The sequence below is a fragment of the Mastigoproctus giganteus genome, chromosome 5, assembly GCF_048544385.1.
Source record: "Mastigoproctus giganteus isolate SK-2022 chromosome 5, ASM4854438v1, whole genome shotgun sequence".
Lineage (NCBI taxonomy): Eukaryota > Metazoa > Arthropoda > Arachnida > Uropygi > Thelyphonidae > Mastigoproctus > Mastigoproctus giganteus.
This window is the reverse complement of record NC_143579.1, coordinates 113,264,567-113,283,821: the sequence shown is the minus strand read 5'-3', so window position 1 is coordinate 113,283,821 and position 19,255 is coordinate 113,264,567. Positions and strand designations below refer to the sequence as shown.

The window sequence follows — 19,255 nt, the reverse complement described above, 5'->3', positions numbered from 1 at the left end:
GTGTTTACTTATACTGCAATGATTCCCAGCAATCTCTGAAATATCCTGCATCTTGTTTTCCGGGCTTCTGCTCATTCCAAATAGAAGCAGTGCAAGAATCACTCTCACCTCTGCCAGTGGCAACTGTTAATCTATTAGTCCTTGTATCACCCCAAGCTAGCAGTTTTCCGACCAACCTAACACTGCCTCGATAGCATCAGCAAATATTCTTGCACCCTTTCTATTTAAGTGTATCCCATCCCTATAGAAGCAGTCTCTCTTGTTAACAAGTACAGACCAGGCTGAAAAAAATTGTACCCCTTGAGCCTTGCACAATCTTTCCAGAGCCGAATTGATCGACAAGGCTCTCATCATATACTCCCTCCTGTCGCGTCTGGGCAGAATTGCAGACACTTTCAAATTCAACCCTAATTCCCGGCTTTTTTTCAACAGTGACCTGTACTTGTTAAGTAATTCTGCCAGTCTCCTAATCTTAATATCATTAGTGCCAACATGTATAACTATATCACCTTTTGTGCCCTTAAAAGATGATATCTGCTCTACAAGATCATCAACTTTTGCCCCTGGCAGACATACCCTGGTCCTGTTCCACCTATCAATGACTATGGTTGGAATATTTGTGGTGATCTCAAAGTGATTGGACTGCTTATTGGGTTGCAAGGTGGTTTTACTAAATACTGTTGTTTCTTGTGTTTGTGGAATAATCGTGCAACAGCCAAACTCTGCCGTACAACACTGGGACAAGAGAGATGAATATATTCCTGGCAAAAGCAATGTAAAGTATGTTCCATTGGTTGATCCATAAAAGGTTTTTCTTCCCCCTTTACACATCAAGCTTGGACTGATTAAGAATTTCACTAAGGCACTGGATAAAGAAAGCAGAGTATTCGCATATTTACCGAAAATGTTTCCAAATTTATCTCATGCAAAGCTGAAGGAAGGAATTTTCATAGGTTCTCAAATAAGAAAGCTCCTAAAAGATGAAGAATTTCAAAGAAACCTGAATGATGTTGAACTGGCTGCATGGAGATATTTCAAGGCTGTGATACACAGATTCCTTGGAATGAGAAAAGAAGAGATCTATGGGCAACTGGTGACAAACTTGCTGAAATTTTACAAGAACATGGGGTGGCCAAATGTCATTGAAAATGCATTTCGTTCATTCCCATCTGGATTTCTTTCCTGAAAACTTAGCAGATATAAGTGATGAACAAGGAGAGGGCTTCCACCAGGACGTATCTGCAATGGAAAAATGATACCAAGGTAGCTGGGACTCTGCCACGATGAGATATGAAACGGGAAAGCAATCTGGTGTATAAAAGGAAATCATTTAGTGGGAAACATGTCTAGTAATATATATTGAGTGTAACAATTACAAGTACAACCATGTATCCTGATATTGTATAAAAACAAGTAATTTGAAAAAATGAGTGTATCTTTTGATATAGATGTGACAGAAGTAAAAGGTTGATATTTTCATAATCAGGACATTAATTTTGTTCAGATTAACCAACTTTCGTTCCAGAGGTATGACGAAAAAAAAAAATTTTGTCGGGTAGTGTTATCCTCAGTGATTATTCATAAATTATACTTTATGAATGAATAAATTATTCATAAATTATACATAAATTATACTCAGTGATTATACTTAAAGATAACTACCATCTAGGGCGGACCTGGCCAACCTGCAGCCCACTACATTATTTTTTGCGGCCCCCCAGATGATTTTTATACTAGATTTCCCACTGATATATTTTTATATCAGTGGGAAATCATTCACTAGCTGCACTAGGCACGATAAATAACGAGAAATATAACACCAGGTCAGCTGTACTTCTCCGAATCCCCACTATTCCTTCCCTTCTTCGAACCAGAAATTCTGCAGATGGAAGTAATTGATTTACAATGCAACAATGAATAAAAACACATTTATGCCACTACCCCAAAATCAACTTTTACAACATGTATGTGACAGCGGAAAAGTATCCCAAATTAAGATTTTTGCACAAATAATTGAAGCACGTTAGGATACATATACATTTGTGTAACTTTCTTTTTGAAAATAAAATTTATTAAAAATAAATCCAGCTTCCATAACAGATGAAAATCTGGAAAACGAATTAAGATGTGCATCTACCAATATTGAATTAGATTAAAAATATTGATTGATCCTAAAGAAAAGCAAATATCTCATTGATGTGCATATATAATAAAAATATGAATGAATAAAATAAATTTTTATGGCATTTGTAGCTAGTTTGATTTTTTATTTTTAACATGGTTTTATTTTGTGTGTTGGCTGCGAAAAATTGTAGTTTTTATTATTATTATTATTAGCCATATTGTGCAAGGAAACCTTATGCTTCATCCAAAAAAAAATTTCTGAGTTACCCTGAGAGAGAGAGAGAGAGAGAGAGAGAGAGAGAGAGAGAGAGAGAGAGAAGTGAAATAAAGTAAAGTAAAGTAGAAGGAAATCACTAAGAAAGAGAAGAATGATGATATCCAGCTCAGGACCCTGGGTGTGCCAAGCCCATACTCCCCAGATGTGAACCTCTGGGGTTTATCAAAGGTGGCCCACAGAACGATTTGGGTTGGCCAGGCCTGATGGGGAAGTGTTTTTGTAAAGTGACTACAGTGGTCTCAGACAGTTTTTAAATTCTATACAGTGGTATCAGCTGGTGTTGTTAAAAACAGCAAACAGCAGAAGACCAAATGAGAAGTCTTCAAGGAATTAATCTTGGAAGCTACTAGGCTTTTCAAACCAACTAAGAAATACTGTTCAAGATTGAGATCTAAATGGATGTCAGATGAACTATTGAGACTTGTGGCAGAGAAGAAAAATGCATGGGATGCATATAAATTATCAGATGACACAGAAGCGTATGGCAGATATAAGCTAGTCTGTAATCAAGTCACAAAGGAGGTTAGGCAAGCGAAGGCTGATTTCAAGAAATCCTTGGCAAATGATGCAAAGAGAAACAACAAAGACTTTACTTACATAAAATCTGGAAGGAACGGGATGATTCAGATTGGTCCACTTAATATTGTTGGTTCGATGGTTGATGATCCTGCTCATATAGCTGACAAACTGAATGAGTATTTTGCATCTACATTCACACATGAGGATTTCTGTAAGGAAAGGGAGGACAGAAGTTTACTTAACTCTAACAGGGAGCTAAATGATTTTGTAATAATGGAGAGCGAAGTGGAGGAGAAATTGAAGTTAAACATAAAAATGCACCTGGGGTGGATGGAATCTATACAGTTATATTGAAGGAGGCAGTGAGGAAGTAAGCAAACCTTTAGCCATAATTATGGGAGCATCCTTAGATTCAGGGGAGGACCCCATGGACTGGAGGTGTACAAATGTATCCTCAATTCACAAAGGGGGTTCAAAGGATTACACAAATAATTATAGACCTGTTAGTTTCGGGAAAAATAATGGAGTCACTGTGATTAAAGAAGTGTTGCAGGATCACCTAGACAAGACTGCAGTAATAGTTCAGACAGAGCATAGGTTTGTTAAAGGGGAAGTCTTGTCTGACCAGTTTGATTGGATATGGCCATAAATGAACTGGATGCAAAAAATAATTTTGACATCATTGGATTCATTTTGACACTTGGATTTCAGGAAAGCTCTAGATACAATTTGCTGTACAATTTGGAGAGGTATGCCTTAAGTGCAAGTTGTTAAAATAGATAAAGGGATGGTTGAGCGGGAGATGGCAGATCGCAATAATAAATGGACACTGCTCTACGTGGACTAATGTTATTAGTGGAGTCCCCCAGGGTTTGGTGCTGAGCCCATTGTTGTTTTGTGTATTTTATCAATGATATCGATGAAGGTATATCAGGCGTAATGTCCAAGTTTGCAGATGATACAAAGGTTGACAGGGTTGTGAATGACAGTAAAGACAGTATGCTACTGCAACAAGATCTAGAAAAGTTAGGCAGATGTGCTGAGAAGTGGCAGCTGAAGTTTAACCTTGAGAAATGCAAAGTACTGTATATGGGTAGCAGTGATCCAAGAGAAATGTACCAACTGTGTGGTACTACACTGAGGGAGGTGTAGAATGAAAAGGACCTGGGGGTAATTGTGCAGTCAGATATGAAGTTCTCTGAGCAATACAGACCAGCCGCCAGAGCAGGTCATGGAGTTTTGTTAATGGTATATAGAAATTTTGCTAGCAGAGATAAGGAGGTGATTATCCCTTTGTATAAGGGAATGGTGAGGTCATTCCTTGAGTACTGTGTACAGGTCTGGTGGCCTCGTTTTAGGAAGGATGAAGAGTCACTAGAACGAGTACAAAGAAGTGCAAAAATATTGGCGAGAGGCTTAAATTCTGCAAGCTGCAGCATCTGGGGACTAGGTAGCTGTGATGTGATTTGATTGAGGTGTATAAGGCCTTGAATAGTTTGAGCAGGCCAAATGCTGATGGGATACTACTTGCCCAGATTAAGAATCTGAGTGGGCATAAATTCAAATTGAGGAAAGACAGTTTTAGAATAATGTGTGGAAGTTTGCCTTTAGCCAGCGGATAGTTGATTGCTGGATCAGACATCTATCTGTTGTTGTGGAAGTTGATAGCTTAAATAAGTTTAAGGCTGAACTAGACAAACATTTGAAGTGACCAGATGGGTGAAATGGGAAGGATTTTTTTTTTTTTGACCGATGCTGTATAAGCTTGCTTTCTTGCATCACATGCCTCAACTAACGCTAAACTAGCTATTCCATGAATGTTTTAATTTCAGAGGAGGTTCCCATGGACTGGAGGTGTGAAAATGTATCCTCAATTCACAAAGGGGGTTCAGTTAGCATTTTGCATTGTAGTGTTTTTTAAGTCGTTCCTCAGCTGCAGGTTCTGGGTCTTGAACCTCTGTAAGAGTTTTCAGAATGAGGACTTTATTATCCATATGAAAGTTCTTTGTGCTACAGTTTTCTTTGTAAAGACTCATCCATCTCTGCTGTATTGTGTTTTTTTAATGTTTGCTTATCCTTTGATATATTTAACAAGTTATTTCTCTTAATAAAGGTTGCTAGTGTGCAGTTGGATGCTAGTGCAAAAATATATGCGTATCGTGTGGATTGTGTTCATGCGGAAGCATTTAAAATGGCTGGTGGTTTGGGAATTGCTGAAGAAAAGAGTGTTAGCACTGGTAAGAAATTTTATATTCAGATTATTTGATTATTTGATGCTATGGACCATCCAGATTTTTTATTTATTTTATTTATTTGTTTTTTTGCTTTAAATGAGAAATGAGTATAAGTAAGAATCTGAAATTTGATTTGTACTTTTATCTGAAAAATATTCATAAGAGGTACTGCATGCTCCTGAGGATGTCTTCCTTCCTCAGCTATTACCACACCAAGAAATTATACAGTCAGGTTTTGGATTGTGGCAACTGAAGTCCATTTCAAATTACTTAATTCATGAACAGGTTCCACTACTGCAACTCTGGATGCTTGCAAGATAATGTCATCCTGTTAGAATTAGGCTTTGATGCATTCTTTGTTGAGCTTTGTCATCTAGCTCCATGCACCAGATCCTGATCTGCAAATGCAGTAGTTCCTCATATAGAAAATACACATTTTCAGCAACCCAAACAAATGTTTTCTGCCATTAATTTTATTTTAATAAACTCCTCAAACGTGATTATACTTATTCCTGTGTGTGGATCAAAGGTTGAGAAGAGAAAGAAGATACTTATTGTTATTAGACTTGAATTTTTGTCGATTGCAATATTCAGGAAATACCTGTGAAGAGAAGTTGTTCCAGAAAACCAAAGATGAAGGGATAAATGAGGAAGACGAAAAGTTGGTTCTCTGATTTAAATTAAATAATCATATCATTTAATAAATGATGTATAATTTACTAAATATATTTTATTGTTTATATTGTTTAAGAATAACAGTAAAATTATACTTATTATACAAGATTTATTTTCAAAAGGATTAGGTTTTTTGTAAAATAAATAAATTGATATTAATATTTGTATACAAATTTAATAAAGGTGTGAAATTTCAATCCTTCTACAATAATAAAAAAGTAAATTTAAAATATTAGTATAATTTTAAAAAAATGTTAAGGAAGACTCAGAAAAGAAAGAAGTCTTGTTCCACCAGCACAATGGTCCTTCTTACAAGTCTGTGATTGCCTTGTCTGCATGGAGTGTGGCTTTGAAATCTTGGGCCATTTCTCCCCTATTCACAAGATCTAGCACCATTGCACTTTCACTTATTTCCTAATTTGAAAAATTATATGGCTGGTATCCATTTTTCCTACTGACTGTCATTGCTTGCAGCAGATGCATACCTGAAGATCCAAGAGAAAATTTTATTCATAGCTGGAATACAAATTCACAGCTGGAATGCAACATTGGTGGCAAAAGTATATTGACTCAAAAGGGGACTATGTTGAAAAGTAACTTGCTACCAGATTCCTCAAATAAACTGCTCATATTGGGCCACAAACTTTTCAAATGCTCCTTGTGTATCAGTGGATTGGTAGTGCAACATTAGAAAACTGGAGATTTTTGCCTTTTGTATAATTTCAGTTTTTTACAATACAACTAACCAAGCATGAATTGCCTGATTTCCCCCCCCCCCTATGAAATTCAAGGGGGTCAGAATGACAAGCACTTTCCTACTGCTGCTGTTGTTGTTTTGGCAGCCATAGGAACACTTTCTCTAATTCTGAAGTCAATATGACAAAAAGCAGTCACTCCAGGGAAGAGAATGGGTGACAATTTTTTTTTATTCAGGATACTGGTTTTTGGTCATAATCTCTTACGGTGCACTGCAAGTAGAATGCAGCTTGACCACAGTCTGTTGTATTAGAACTGACAACAGACTGTGGTCAACCAGTACCCGTTGCATCCTTAGTGTCTAAAACTGGTTTAAAATCATTTATCTGGGATATGAGACATCAGTATTAGAGTTTTACAGCTTCCTGAATAATATATATGCCTTGTATTGAGCTGTTTGTTCTGGCTTACTGGGAAATCGCAGTTAGGAATAAAATTTTATAGCTAGTTTGAGAACGTTTGTATAGTATTCACTTTCAGTCCTCTGTTACAGAGGATTAATGATCTGGAGCAAAACTCCCAAAAAGGAGAGTATACAGGATTGATTTTGTGGATTCAGTTCAGATAGCTTTCAATTGGGTGCTGAATTCATTGATGTCTGCTGGAAACTCAGTTCCCAATTGAAAGAGGCCCTTAGCTTCTACATTCATTCTACATGAAAGGTAGTAGCTACACCTGGAATTTTTCAAATGAGTGAAAAGTGGTAAAATCACTATATTTTCATGGAACTCTAAGCGCGCGCACACACACGCACGCACACACACACACACACACGCACACGCACGCACACACGCGCACACACACACACACACACACACACACACACACACACACTATAATTATAAAAGCAAAATTTACAAATACAGCTGAGTAAATACCTATAAAAAAATTTTTCCATGATTGTTTGATTAGCTTTCAGGCTAATCAAACAATCTAGTTAAGAACAATTTAGTTCTGATGGTATTTCCTTTTTTGAGTGCTATACAAATACTGGTTGTGGAAGTGCAGAACTGTTTCCCATTTGCAGCAGAAATGAATGGCTTCGATTGGAGTCCCAAAGAGAATACTGCTTCAAAGAGAACAAAGTAAATAATTCCTAAGTTAAATTTTAAGTTACTTATAGTGGAACTTTCTATCCACACCTCATATTTCTAGCATTTATTCTAAAAAAATTGAATAGTAAGAAAAGTTACACGAGCAGATGCATCGGGTAACTTTTCTTTATTATGCATGCTCCAGTACCAAATTGGTGTATATACTTCTATAGGAAGTATATACACTCATGATTATGCCCTCCTTTTTCAGAAATAATTCCTGTTTGTTTATTAACTAATTTGTAAGAAATACAGGCAACTCTTGGTTTACGAACATTCGCTATAACGAGCGTCACAATTCATTCAAAATTTTAAATTTGCCAATAGATAAAAGAGTTCCTTATAAAACGAAATGCCAAATGTATAGTGAACATAATTGTAAGATTTAAATAAATAAACTTTTAAAAAACGTATTTATTACAATAATTATCAGAAAATTATTATATGATAATTATCCTGAACTGTTCTTGGTTAATAAAACTAATCTAGCCAGTAAAAAAACGTTTGTTTACATGTCATGCTGTGCAGAATGTTTTCTCGTGGGCGAAAATGGCTGCAGCTTTTAAATCAATTTCTGAGTTGTTGGCAATCTTTGAAAAACAAGACGCAAATGAAGAAGAAGACGCAAAAGAATTGCAAAAGTGAAAAGAGATGTTTATAACTGTCTAGCATGCTACAGTGAGATTTTTGAAGAAAAAAAGAAACTAACTGTGCAATCTTCTGTAAAAACATATTTTAAAAAAGTGGAAACACAGCTGTTTCTTCATTATCAGATGCCCTTCCATCTACCTCATCTGCACCTAATGTCACTTATGTGGAAAATATTGAACTCTGATGAAGATATTGATGTTCAATACAGTATATATGTATACTGTACATATATTATGTTAGTATGGTACTCATTTTCTTTATTTCTATTTTGTAACTATTTGTTTTTAATTAAAATTAACAAGTAAGATATCTTGTTTTTTTATTCTTTTCTTATTTTATTTTATGTTACATATCATAACGATAACGCATACATACATTATAATAAAGCGTATTTTGTATAGATCATTCAATGTTTAGTACATGGTTTTAAATGCTGACCAGGCTAGCCGGGTGGGTAAAGTGTCTGCCTGGCAACCCAAAGGGTTGTATCCCAGTTAAATTCACTGGGATACTCTTAGGATCAGTTATCCTATGTACAGTCAGGTAGATAGCTTTCTGTCCACTAGTATATTTCTTTACTTCTTTACTCTAAGTCATATTCTTCTGTTTCAGGGGTTGCCTTCTTTTTTCATCCCCTTGCTTTCTGTCTACTTTCCTTCCTTCCTATTCCCATACTTCTCCCTCTGAATTCCTTTTCCATTCCTTCAATACCTTGGGGCTCCCAGGCTTGCCTGATTGCCCCAGTAAGAGTCTCAGCTAGAAAGTAGTCCCTGGCCGCCTCCACGTGGCTAAGGTTGGAAGTCAGGGGACCAGGTGCCCGCTGGCTACAAAGTCGCCAGGTGCCAGCACTCAAAATAACAACACCCATACTTACACACCTACATACATACACTTGCTGGCCTTTCCTTATGCCTTTTCAGATGCTACAGCAGCATATAGGTGGAACCCTGGAGTTCAGTCTCCACACAACTTGTACACAAAATATAAAACAGCTGTGCAATTGCCTATAACCACAATACATAATGTGTATACAAAATACTAAAAAAATATATACTTAAAAGATTTATCTTTGCTGCCAGTTGCGAGATAGGCAAGTAGTTTAACGCAAATACAGAAACCTCAAAGAAACAAATTTTTGAATGTGTTAAATATATCAAGACCTCTAGTCCTTTCTTTTAATGAAACCATACCCAGCAGTTCTTCTCTAGTGGCAGAATCATCAAACCATATGAAGAAAAATGAGCAATTGAGCTGTATCACTGACGTCTATAGATTCATCCAGTTGTAAAGAAAAGGAGACACAATTAGCAATATGAGCATGCAATTGTTCGCTCACATTTTTACTAATTTTTTCGATGCATTGCATCACAGTATTTCAAGATAATTGCAGATCTTGAAGAGCACTTTTAATTTCATTTTTGTTCTTAACATTTTCGAAAAGAGAATCTGTTATTCTTAAAAATGCATCTTTGATGAATTGACCATCAGAAAATGGTTTGCATTTTTTTTGCAAGAAGACTCACTCACTTTAAATGATGCTGCAGTTACTGCTGTAGATTGTAAATTAGGTGTCATGAAGAAATTTCATTGTGCGAATCTGAATTTAAGTTCTTTTTATTTATTTTTTTCAAAAGTCATTATTAGGCAGAAAATCTGATTCGTATTTACCATGGATTGTTGAAGTGCCTTTCTAAATTTCCTAATTTGGCTATAGCCACGGAAGCATTGAAAATGAAACAATAACATTTTTCTTTTATCATTAGAAAAAAGTGTTCTAGTTCTCACTTATCATGAAAATGATACGCTTTACTCTTTTTCATAGTATTCATTTTAAATCAAAGTATATTAAATTAAAGTTAGTACTGCCCAGTTATTAATATTAAGTAAGCTAAATAAGAATTCAACATTATGCTCTCCACAACGTAACTGCGTGAATTTTCACAAGAGGCCCTAGCTGGCTGCGTGGCAACAAAAGTAGTCACGTGGTTCAACAGATTTGTAATAAGCGTATGCTGTGGGGCACATAATAATAATAATAACATTTAAGTTTTGACTAATATATTTTTTATATATATTTAAAATTCGTCGTGATCGACCGAAATTAAAGCCGCGATCGACTTGTTGGCCACAGCTGGTCTATAGTTACCGTTCTTTAATTTCAAGCTGCTTTCTGCTTCTCTTATATACAGTCGAACTTCCCTATAATGAATTTGATAAATCCGGCGAAAAAATTCGTTGTGGAGAAATTTCGTTATACAGAGAATATCTTTTTTATTAGAAATCGTTATCTAATTAGAAAATGAAAACGAATCTACATTTATTTTTAATGTATTTTATTTCAAAAACATACTTATTTAAATTACGTTTACACAATTTTCGCCAGTAAGTATCACACATTAAAAAAAATCTGCAATTTTCGTATCCACAGTACAATTAAAAAATTGTCTGATTCTTGAAGAAACCCTCACATTTATTCAGAGCATTAAAAACATTATCAGGAACATTTTCACAAAACTGTAGACCCATACGAACCATTTTAAAAGCGTTAATCATTTCTTCGCGAGTTGGCTTTTCTACGGGTTGTTCTGATGCGTCTTCAGCGTCATCGTTAATTTCTTCGTGATCATGGTCGTGTCTAACACTGTTCAGCAGTATTTCATCTTCATTTGGATGTTCTGCTGTGATCTACATAAACATAACTATCCAGTGTTATTTCATTTTTGATGTTTCCAGACGATTCTAATAATGTCCAAAAGTTTTTCAGTTGGGAAAGGGGCAAGTCATCTTGTTTGTCCAGTCGTTGTTCGACTTCAGTATTCAGTGCAAATCCCGCTTTCGAAAAACAATTTTGAATAGTGTATTCAGTGACATCGTTTGTCCAAACTTTTGCCACTTCAGAGATGCAATCTCTAAGGTTAATTGTAACCTCCAAGTTTCTATTTTCTGTTAACGCACTGACAATCTTCATTATTATTCTCTTTCGATAATGAAATTTAAAATTTTTAATAATGCCTTGGTCCATTGGCTGGAGTTTTGACGTTACGTTTGGTGGTAAAAACAACTTTGCACTTTTATGTTTGGCAGAAATACTGGCAGGATATTCCGGATAGTTGTTAGTTACCAACACGATTTTCCTTTTTTCTTTTGTTATACGCTTGTCTAGTTTTAATATCCATTCTTCAAAAATATCACTTGTCATCCATGCTTTTTTTTTAAAAGGTGTAGTCAACTTCCAAAGATTTTCTGCCTCTAAAACATTTTGGGTTTTTTGATATTCTGATGACTAAAAGTCTTAATTTTTCACTTCCTGTCATATTTGCTCCAACTAGCACAGTGATTCTTTCTTTCTTTGCTTTGTTTTTGCCAAAACATTTATCATCCTTAAAAGAAAGTGTTCTATTCGGTAAACATTTGAAGAATAAACCCATTTCGTCAGCATTAAAAACATCCTTATGCTCATATTCTTCCAAAATCTTCTTTAAGGTATTGTTCCTCCAATTGTTGCAGTCTTCTTCGCTTACATTAACACTTTCTCCACAAATAACCTTTTCCACAATTCTGTGGCGCTTCTTAAATTTATCTAGCCACCCAGTGCTCGCATTAAATTCTGTATGTCCAAGGGACTGCAAATTTCAAAGCTTGTTGCTTAATTATTAAGCCTGATATTGGGATATTCTTTTCACGTATCATTTGCACCCATTTTAGAACAGCTTTATCAACATCTTCGTATATACACAACTTAATTCGCTTCTTGTCTGCTCCTCCTTGAATTGCATTTAAAATTGATTCTCGATTCTTGACAATCTGCAAGCAGTTTATCTATGAAAATCGTAGATAAATTGCTTGCAGATTGCCATATTTCTCCGCAACATATTTTTTCTTAAAACCCTGGTCAGTATCACAACAATCTTTGCTTTATCATAATCATTAATACTTAAACACTTTCTCTTCGACATCACTGTTTTCGCAATTGTAAAAATTACTGGACTGCAGCTCACCGCAAACTTCGCTGCGCTGGCCATATAGTGAATTGTTACCACCTACTCAATGACATTCACTTGCCAAGTCAACAGTATCACTCACTTTGAAGAAATGTACGACTTTGTGAATTTCTTTTATTCTGCTTTCATTCATAATACACAAAATAAATTTTATGATTAACGTATGTTGTATGTTACTTTTCAGAAAAAAAAAAAAAAAAAACAAGAAAATATAGCCTATGTGATTGATGACAAATGAAATAAAAAAAAAATATATAATAATCATGAAAACCATCTACTGGGAGTCCAGTTAGACGAGAACGGACATATCATATAATGATTGACATGAAGGTGATGTGGTACAGTTGAGGTGAGAAGCGTATGTCACTCAGTAGGTGTTACTAAAAACCGACTATGGTAGCATTCTATGTATTGCCGCCACAGCATGCTAAAGGATTACTGCAGCGAATTTCGTTTTCCCCCGAGCCAACATCAATTTACAAATCTAGCCTATTTATTGTAAAGTTTACGACCACTTTTAAGAAAACACATTTGGTTTAATAACTGTAACAAAAATGAAACAAAGACCCTCCTACGGGCCACAAGTGTTCACTAAAAGGATGATTATTTAAATCCAGATGCTAATGCACAATTTCTGAAGGAAGGAGGCAGTATATTTGAGCGGCTGTTTACCAGTTAATGCTTGAAAATTTTCAAAAATGCTTTTAGTAATTTTTTTAAAAATTCGTTATAGAGAGACTAACACTTCGTTATATGTGATTAATTTTACATGTAATTTTGTTTCAAGGTGCAATGTTTTGCGAAAAAATTCGTAATATATCGAAATTCATTAAATAGAAGTTCGTAATAGAGAAGTTCCACTGTGTTTTGATTAATTATCGTATTAATTTGTGTTTTACAAATAGATTAAATAGGCTTAGTAGTGTTAGTTAGCTTATTTTTAAAATTTAGCTAGTGATTTTGTAAGTTACGACTCACTACTCATACCGCTATTGTATCGGTGCTATGGTGCAAATATTATAGCACATAACCAGTAGCGCGGAAGAATAGTAGGGTTTTAATTGTAATAAATAAGTAGTTTGATGGTTTTAATCACCTTTTGGGCGTAGATCTTTTGTATTTAGATAAGGATATGACTAATTTAACATTGTGATCATTACGGTATAGCATAACTTGATAGCGTAAGGTATAACGTAAATACGTGCATCAGCTTAGTATAGTATAATATAGTCAATTGATCAATTAAATTTATTAATATTATTAATTTTAATTGTTAATTAATTAACTTGGTTTTAAATGGAAATTATTCCCCAGACTAGAGCAGCGAAGCAACATGCACATGTTCTCCTCTGAGCCACAATTCTCCAACGTATCTCAGCCAAAAAAATGCGCAACTTGTAAAATGCTTACAAACCTTTTGGGAACAAGATGTGATCTAGTTAAGGAGGATGTCTTTGTGTGTGCTAGGTGCAGCGATTGTCAAGAAATTAGGTGCCAACTCAGAGTTCTGATGGGCGTCAATGAGAGTTTGAAGAGTAGGGTAGATGCCCTCAGAGGAATTAAAATGGGACCCATAAAGCTCTCAGCTGCCCAACTCAGTGCCAGAGCTCACTCTTGTGCGTCAAGCAACACAGCTACAATCTTCAGGACAGAATGTGCTGGTCCCACAGGAGCTACTTATTGTCAGTGACCTATTGTTAGGAAGACGGGAAATATATTGTGCAAAAAGGATAGGTGGAATAGGATGAGGGTACGTCTTCCAGTGGCAAAAGTTGATGACGTTAGAACAGAAATCATCTTTTAAGGGCATAAATGGTGATATAGTTGTACATGTTGGCACTAATGACATTAAGAGTAGGAGATCTGTGGACTTGCTTAACAAGTACAGATGTTGAAAAAAAGTCTGGAGTTAGGGTTGAATTTGAAATTGTCTGCAATTCTGCCCAGACACAATAGGAGGGAGTATATGATGAGAGCCTTGTCAGTCAATTCAGTCCTGGAGAGATTGTGCAAGGTTCAAGGGATAAAATTTCTCTCAGCTTGGTCTATGCTTGTTAACAGGAAAGATTGTTTCTACAGATTGGAATACATTTAAACAGAAATTGTGCAAGACTATTTGCTGATGCTATTGAGGCAGTGTTAGGTGGGTCAGAAAACTACTAGCTTGGGAGGAATCACAGATTAATAAATTAACAGTAGCTACAGGCATATTTGAAAGTAATTCTTGCACTGCTTCTATTTGAATTAGCAGCAGCCTGTAAAGCGATGTGCTGTAGATTTCAACAACTGCTAGGGGTCATCATGGAACAAGTAAATACATGGGTTCTGCTTGGGTAACTAGAGTATGTATATTCCATGTACACCAATGCTAGGAGTATAGTTGATGAATTTGAGGTACTGAACAAGACATCAAAGGCAGATATTTCTGGGATATCAGAGATGGGTTTCACACAGATATAAGGAATGCAGAATTAGAATTTGGGGAGTACAATGTATACAGAAAGGAGAGACAGGATAGAAAGTGAGGAGGGGTCATGCTGTTAGTTAAAAAAAAACACACAAAGCTAGTCCAACTAGTTGACACAGGTGTAGGGTGCAGTGTTGAGTCAGTTTGGTGTGACATAACTACTGGGAAAGCAAAATTGAGAGTATGAGTGCATTATAGGCCTAATGACTGATGAGTACAATGAATAACTGTACAGAGGCAGTGTTAGGTGGGTCGGAAAACTGCTAGCTTGGGGGGAGACAAAGACCAATAGATTGACAGTAGCCACTGGCAGAGGTGAAAGAGATTCTTGCACTGCTTCTATTAAAATGAGCAGAAGCCTGAAAAACAAGATGCATGGTATTTCAGAGACTGCTGGGAGCCATTGCGGTACAAGTAAACACATGGGTTGTGTTAGGGTAGCTAAGAATAGAAACAGGTGCAGGTATACTTGCGTGTACACCAATGCTAGGAGTTTAGTAAATAAATTTGATGAATTTGAGGTATTGCTCAAAACATCGAAGGCAGATATTGTTGGGATATCAGAGACGTGGTGTCACACAGATATAAGGGATGCGGAACTGCAATTTGGGGAGTACAACGTCTACAGAAAGGATAGACAGGATAGGAAGGGGGGAGGGGTTATGCTATTAGTTAAGAAACACATAAAAACCAAGGAAGTGAAGCTAGTCGACATCGCTGGACAGTGCAGTGTGGAGTCAGTTTGGTGTGACATAAACATTGGGAGATCAAAATTGAGAGTAGGAGTGTGCTATAGGCCTAATGACTCTGATGAGTATAATAAGGAACTGTACAGGGAAATAGAGTGGGCCAGTAAATCAGAGTGTCTTATAATGGGAGATTTTAATTTCCCAGATATTGACTGGAATTTGGGGGCTGGATACTCACACACTAGCAGGGCTTTTGTGGATTTATTGGATGATTGTTTTCTACATCAGCATGTTCCGGAGGCAACTAGAGGGAGTAATACTCTTGATTTGATTATCAGCAGTGATTCTTCATGCATTAAGAATCTGCAGATAAATGAACCACTAGGTGGCAGTGATCACAGTGTGCTGAAGTGGGATTTACTCAAAGAGGTAACTACCATTAGGGGTAAAGGGAAGGGTTATTGCTTCCGTAAAGGCGACTACGATGGACTGAGACAGTATTTAAATTCTATACAGTGGGACGAACTGATGATGTTACCAACAGCAAATTCAAAATGGGAAGCATTCAAAGAACTTATCTTGGAAGCTACTAGGCTTTACATACCAACTAAGAAATATTGTTCAAGGTTTAGGCCAAAATGGATGTCAGATGAACTAATGAGGCATATGGCAGAGAAGAAAAATGCATGGGATACTTACAAATTAACACATGACACAGAAGCCTATGATAGATACAAGTTGATATGCAACCAAGTTACAAAGGAGGTTAGGCAGGCGAAGGCAGATTACGAGAAATCCTTGGCAAGGGATGCAAAGGAAAACAGCAAAGAGTTCTTTACTTATGTAAACTCTAGAAGGAAAGGGATGAATCAGATTGGTCCACTTGATATTGATGGGTCAAGTGTTGATGATCCTGCTCAGGTAGCTAACAAACTAAATGAATATTTTGCATCGACATTCACACATGAGGAGTTATTCAGCGAGGGGAATGCCAGAGGTGTATTCAACTCTAGCAGTAAGCTACAGAATCTTGAAATAACTGGGAGTAAAGTGGAGGAGAAACTGTTGAAGATAAACACAAGAAAGGCACCCGGTGTGGATGGGATCTATCCAGTTATATTAAAGGAGGCAGCAAAGGAAGTAAGCAAACCCTTAGCCATAATTATGAGAGCTTCCTTGGACTCAGGGGAGGTACCCATAGACTGGAAATGTGCAAATGTGACCCCAATTCACAAAGGAGGATCAAAGGCTGACATAAGTAATTATAGACCCGTGAGCTTAACTTCTGTTCCAGGAAAATTAATGGAGGCGCTGGTTAAAGAAGCACTGCAGGATCATTTAGACAAGACTTCAGTTATAGCTCAGACACAGCATGGTTTTGTTAAGGGGAAGTCTTGCCTGACCAACTTGATTGGATACTATGATGCAGTCACAAAAGAACTGGATGCAGGGAATAACTTTGATATTATATACTTGGATCTTAGAAAGGCTTTTGATACTGTTGCACATGGAAGACTGCTACACAAATTGGAGCAGTGTGACATTGGAGGCAAATTGCTGCTATGGATAAAGGGGTGGTTGAGGGGGAGAAGACAGAGAGTGGTAATCAATGGACACTGCTCATCGTGGACTGATGTTATTAGTGGAGTCCCTCAGGGCTCAGTGTTGGGTCCATTATTGTTTTCTGTATTTATAAATGATATTGATGATGGTATATCGGGATTAATGTCCAAGTTTGCAGACGATACAAAGGTTGGCAGGGTTGTCAAGGACACTACTGACACTATGCTGCTGCAACAGGATCTGGAAAGGTTGAGCAGATGGGCTGAGAGGTGGCAAATGAAGTTTAACATTGATAAATGTAAAGTACTACACATGGGAAACAGCAACCCCAGAGCAACGTATCAACTCTGTGGTACAACACTGACAGTGGTAGAGAATGAAAGGGACTTGGGGGTGGTTGTGCAGGCAGATATGAAGTTCTCTGAGCAGTGCAGACGAGCTGCAAGAGTAGCTCATGGAGTATTGTCAATGATATACAGGAATTTTTCCAGCAGGGATAAGGAGGTGATTATTCCATTGTATAAGGCGATGGTCAGGCCACACCTAGAGTACTGTATACAGGTCTGGAGGCCTCATTTCAAGAAGGATGTAGAGCTGCTGGAACGAGTACAGAGAAGGGCAACAAGATTAGTGAATGGAGCAAAGGGGTGCTCTTACGAAGAAAGGCTTAAGTTTTGCAAATTACAGTGTCTGGAGACTAGGCACCAGCGAGGTGATCTGATAGAGGTGTATAAAGCCTTGAATGGTTTAAGCATGCTCAATGCTGATGGGATTCTTCCTCTAGCTCAGAATAATCACCTGAGAGGGCATAAATTCAAATTGAGGAAAGACAGATGTAGGATAGACGTGCGGAAATTTGCCTTTAGCCAGCGGGTGGTTGGTTGGTGGAACAGACTTCCATCCCTTGTGGTGGAGGTTGATAGCCTAAATAAGTTTAAGGCTCAGCTGGACAGGTATTTTGAATGAACAGAGGGGTGAAGTGGAAGTGGTTTTTTTTTTTTTTTTTTTTTTTTGGCTGATGCTGCATAAGCTTGCTTTCTTGCATCAAATGCCTCTACTAATGCTAATGCTAACTACTGGGAAAGCAAAATTGAGAGTATGAGTGCATTATAGGCCTAATGACTGATGAGTACAATGAATAACTGTACAGAGAAATAGCGGGCCAGTAAATCAGATTGTCTTATAATGGGGGATTTAACTTCCCAGATATAGATTGGAACTTGTGGGTTGGTGGGGGTCACTCACGCACTAGCAAGACTTTCGTGGATTTATTGGATGATTCTTTTTTACGGTAGCATGTTTGAGATGCAATCACAGGGAGTAATACCCTTGATCTGATTATCTGCAGTGATCATGGTGTAATTGTAAGATGTGTAATTTACTTAAAGATGTAACTACTATCAAGGGTAAAGGAATGGGATTTTGCTTTTGTAATGGTGACTACAGTGGTCTCAGACATCTTTAAATTCTATACAGTGGGACTGACTAATGATGTTATCAACAGCAAATTCTAAATGGGAAGCATTCAAGGAATTAATCTTGGAACATAGGCTTTTCATACCAACTAAGAAATACTGTTCAAGTTCTAGTCCTGAATAGATGTCAGTTGAACTAACGAGACTCGTGGCAGAGAAGAAAAATGCATGGAATGCATATAAATTATCAGGAGACATAGGCGCTTATGGTAGATATAAGATATCCTGTAACCAAGTCATAAAGGAGGTTAGGCAAGCAAAGGCAGATTATGAAAAATCTTTGGAAAGGATGCAGAAAACAGTAAAGACTTCTTTATGTATATAAACTCTAGAAGGAAGGGGATGAATCAGATTGATCCACTTGATATCAATGGATTGATTGTTGATGATTCTGCTCAGGTAGCTGACAAACTGAATGAGTATTTTGTATCTATATTCATACATGAGGAATTCTGTATGGAAGTGGAGGCCAGATGCTTTTCAAACTCTATCAGGGAGTTAAATGATTTTGTAATAACTGAGAGCAAAGTAGAGGAGAAATTGTTGAAGTTAAACATAAGAAAGGTGCTTGGTGTGGATGTAATCTATCCAGTTCTTTTAAAGGAGGCAGCAAAGGAAGTAAGCAGGCTGCTTAGCCATGATTATGAGGCTGTCCTTGGACTCATGGGAGGTCCACACAGACTGGAGATGTGCAAATGTCAAATCTGGTTCCCAAAGTGGGGGGATTGAA

The 19,255-nt window shown here is 36.9% G+C and overlaps 1 protein-coding gene across 1 annotated transcript in view; it reads left to right on the top strand.

Annotated features, from left to right (window-relative positions):
* barr (non-SMC condensin I complex subunit H) overlaps nt 1-19,255 on the top strand; it is a 462,459-nt gene that overhangs the window by 207,061 nt on the left and 236,143 nt on the right. The window contains exon 5 of the mRNA XM_090374633.1: nt 5,034-5,157. Within this exon, the coding sequence (XP_090230759.1) occupies nt 5,034-5,157 (124 nt within the window). The remainder of the gene's footprint in view (nt 1-5,033; nt 5,158-19,255) is intronic.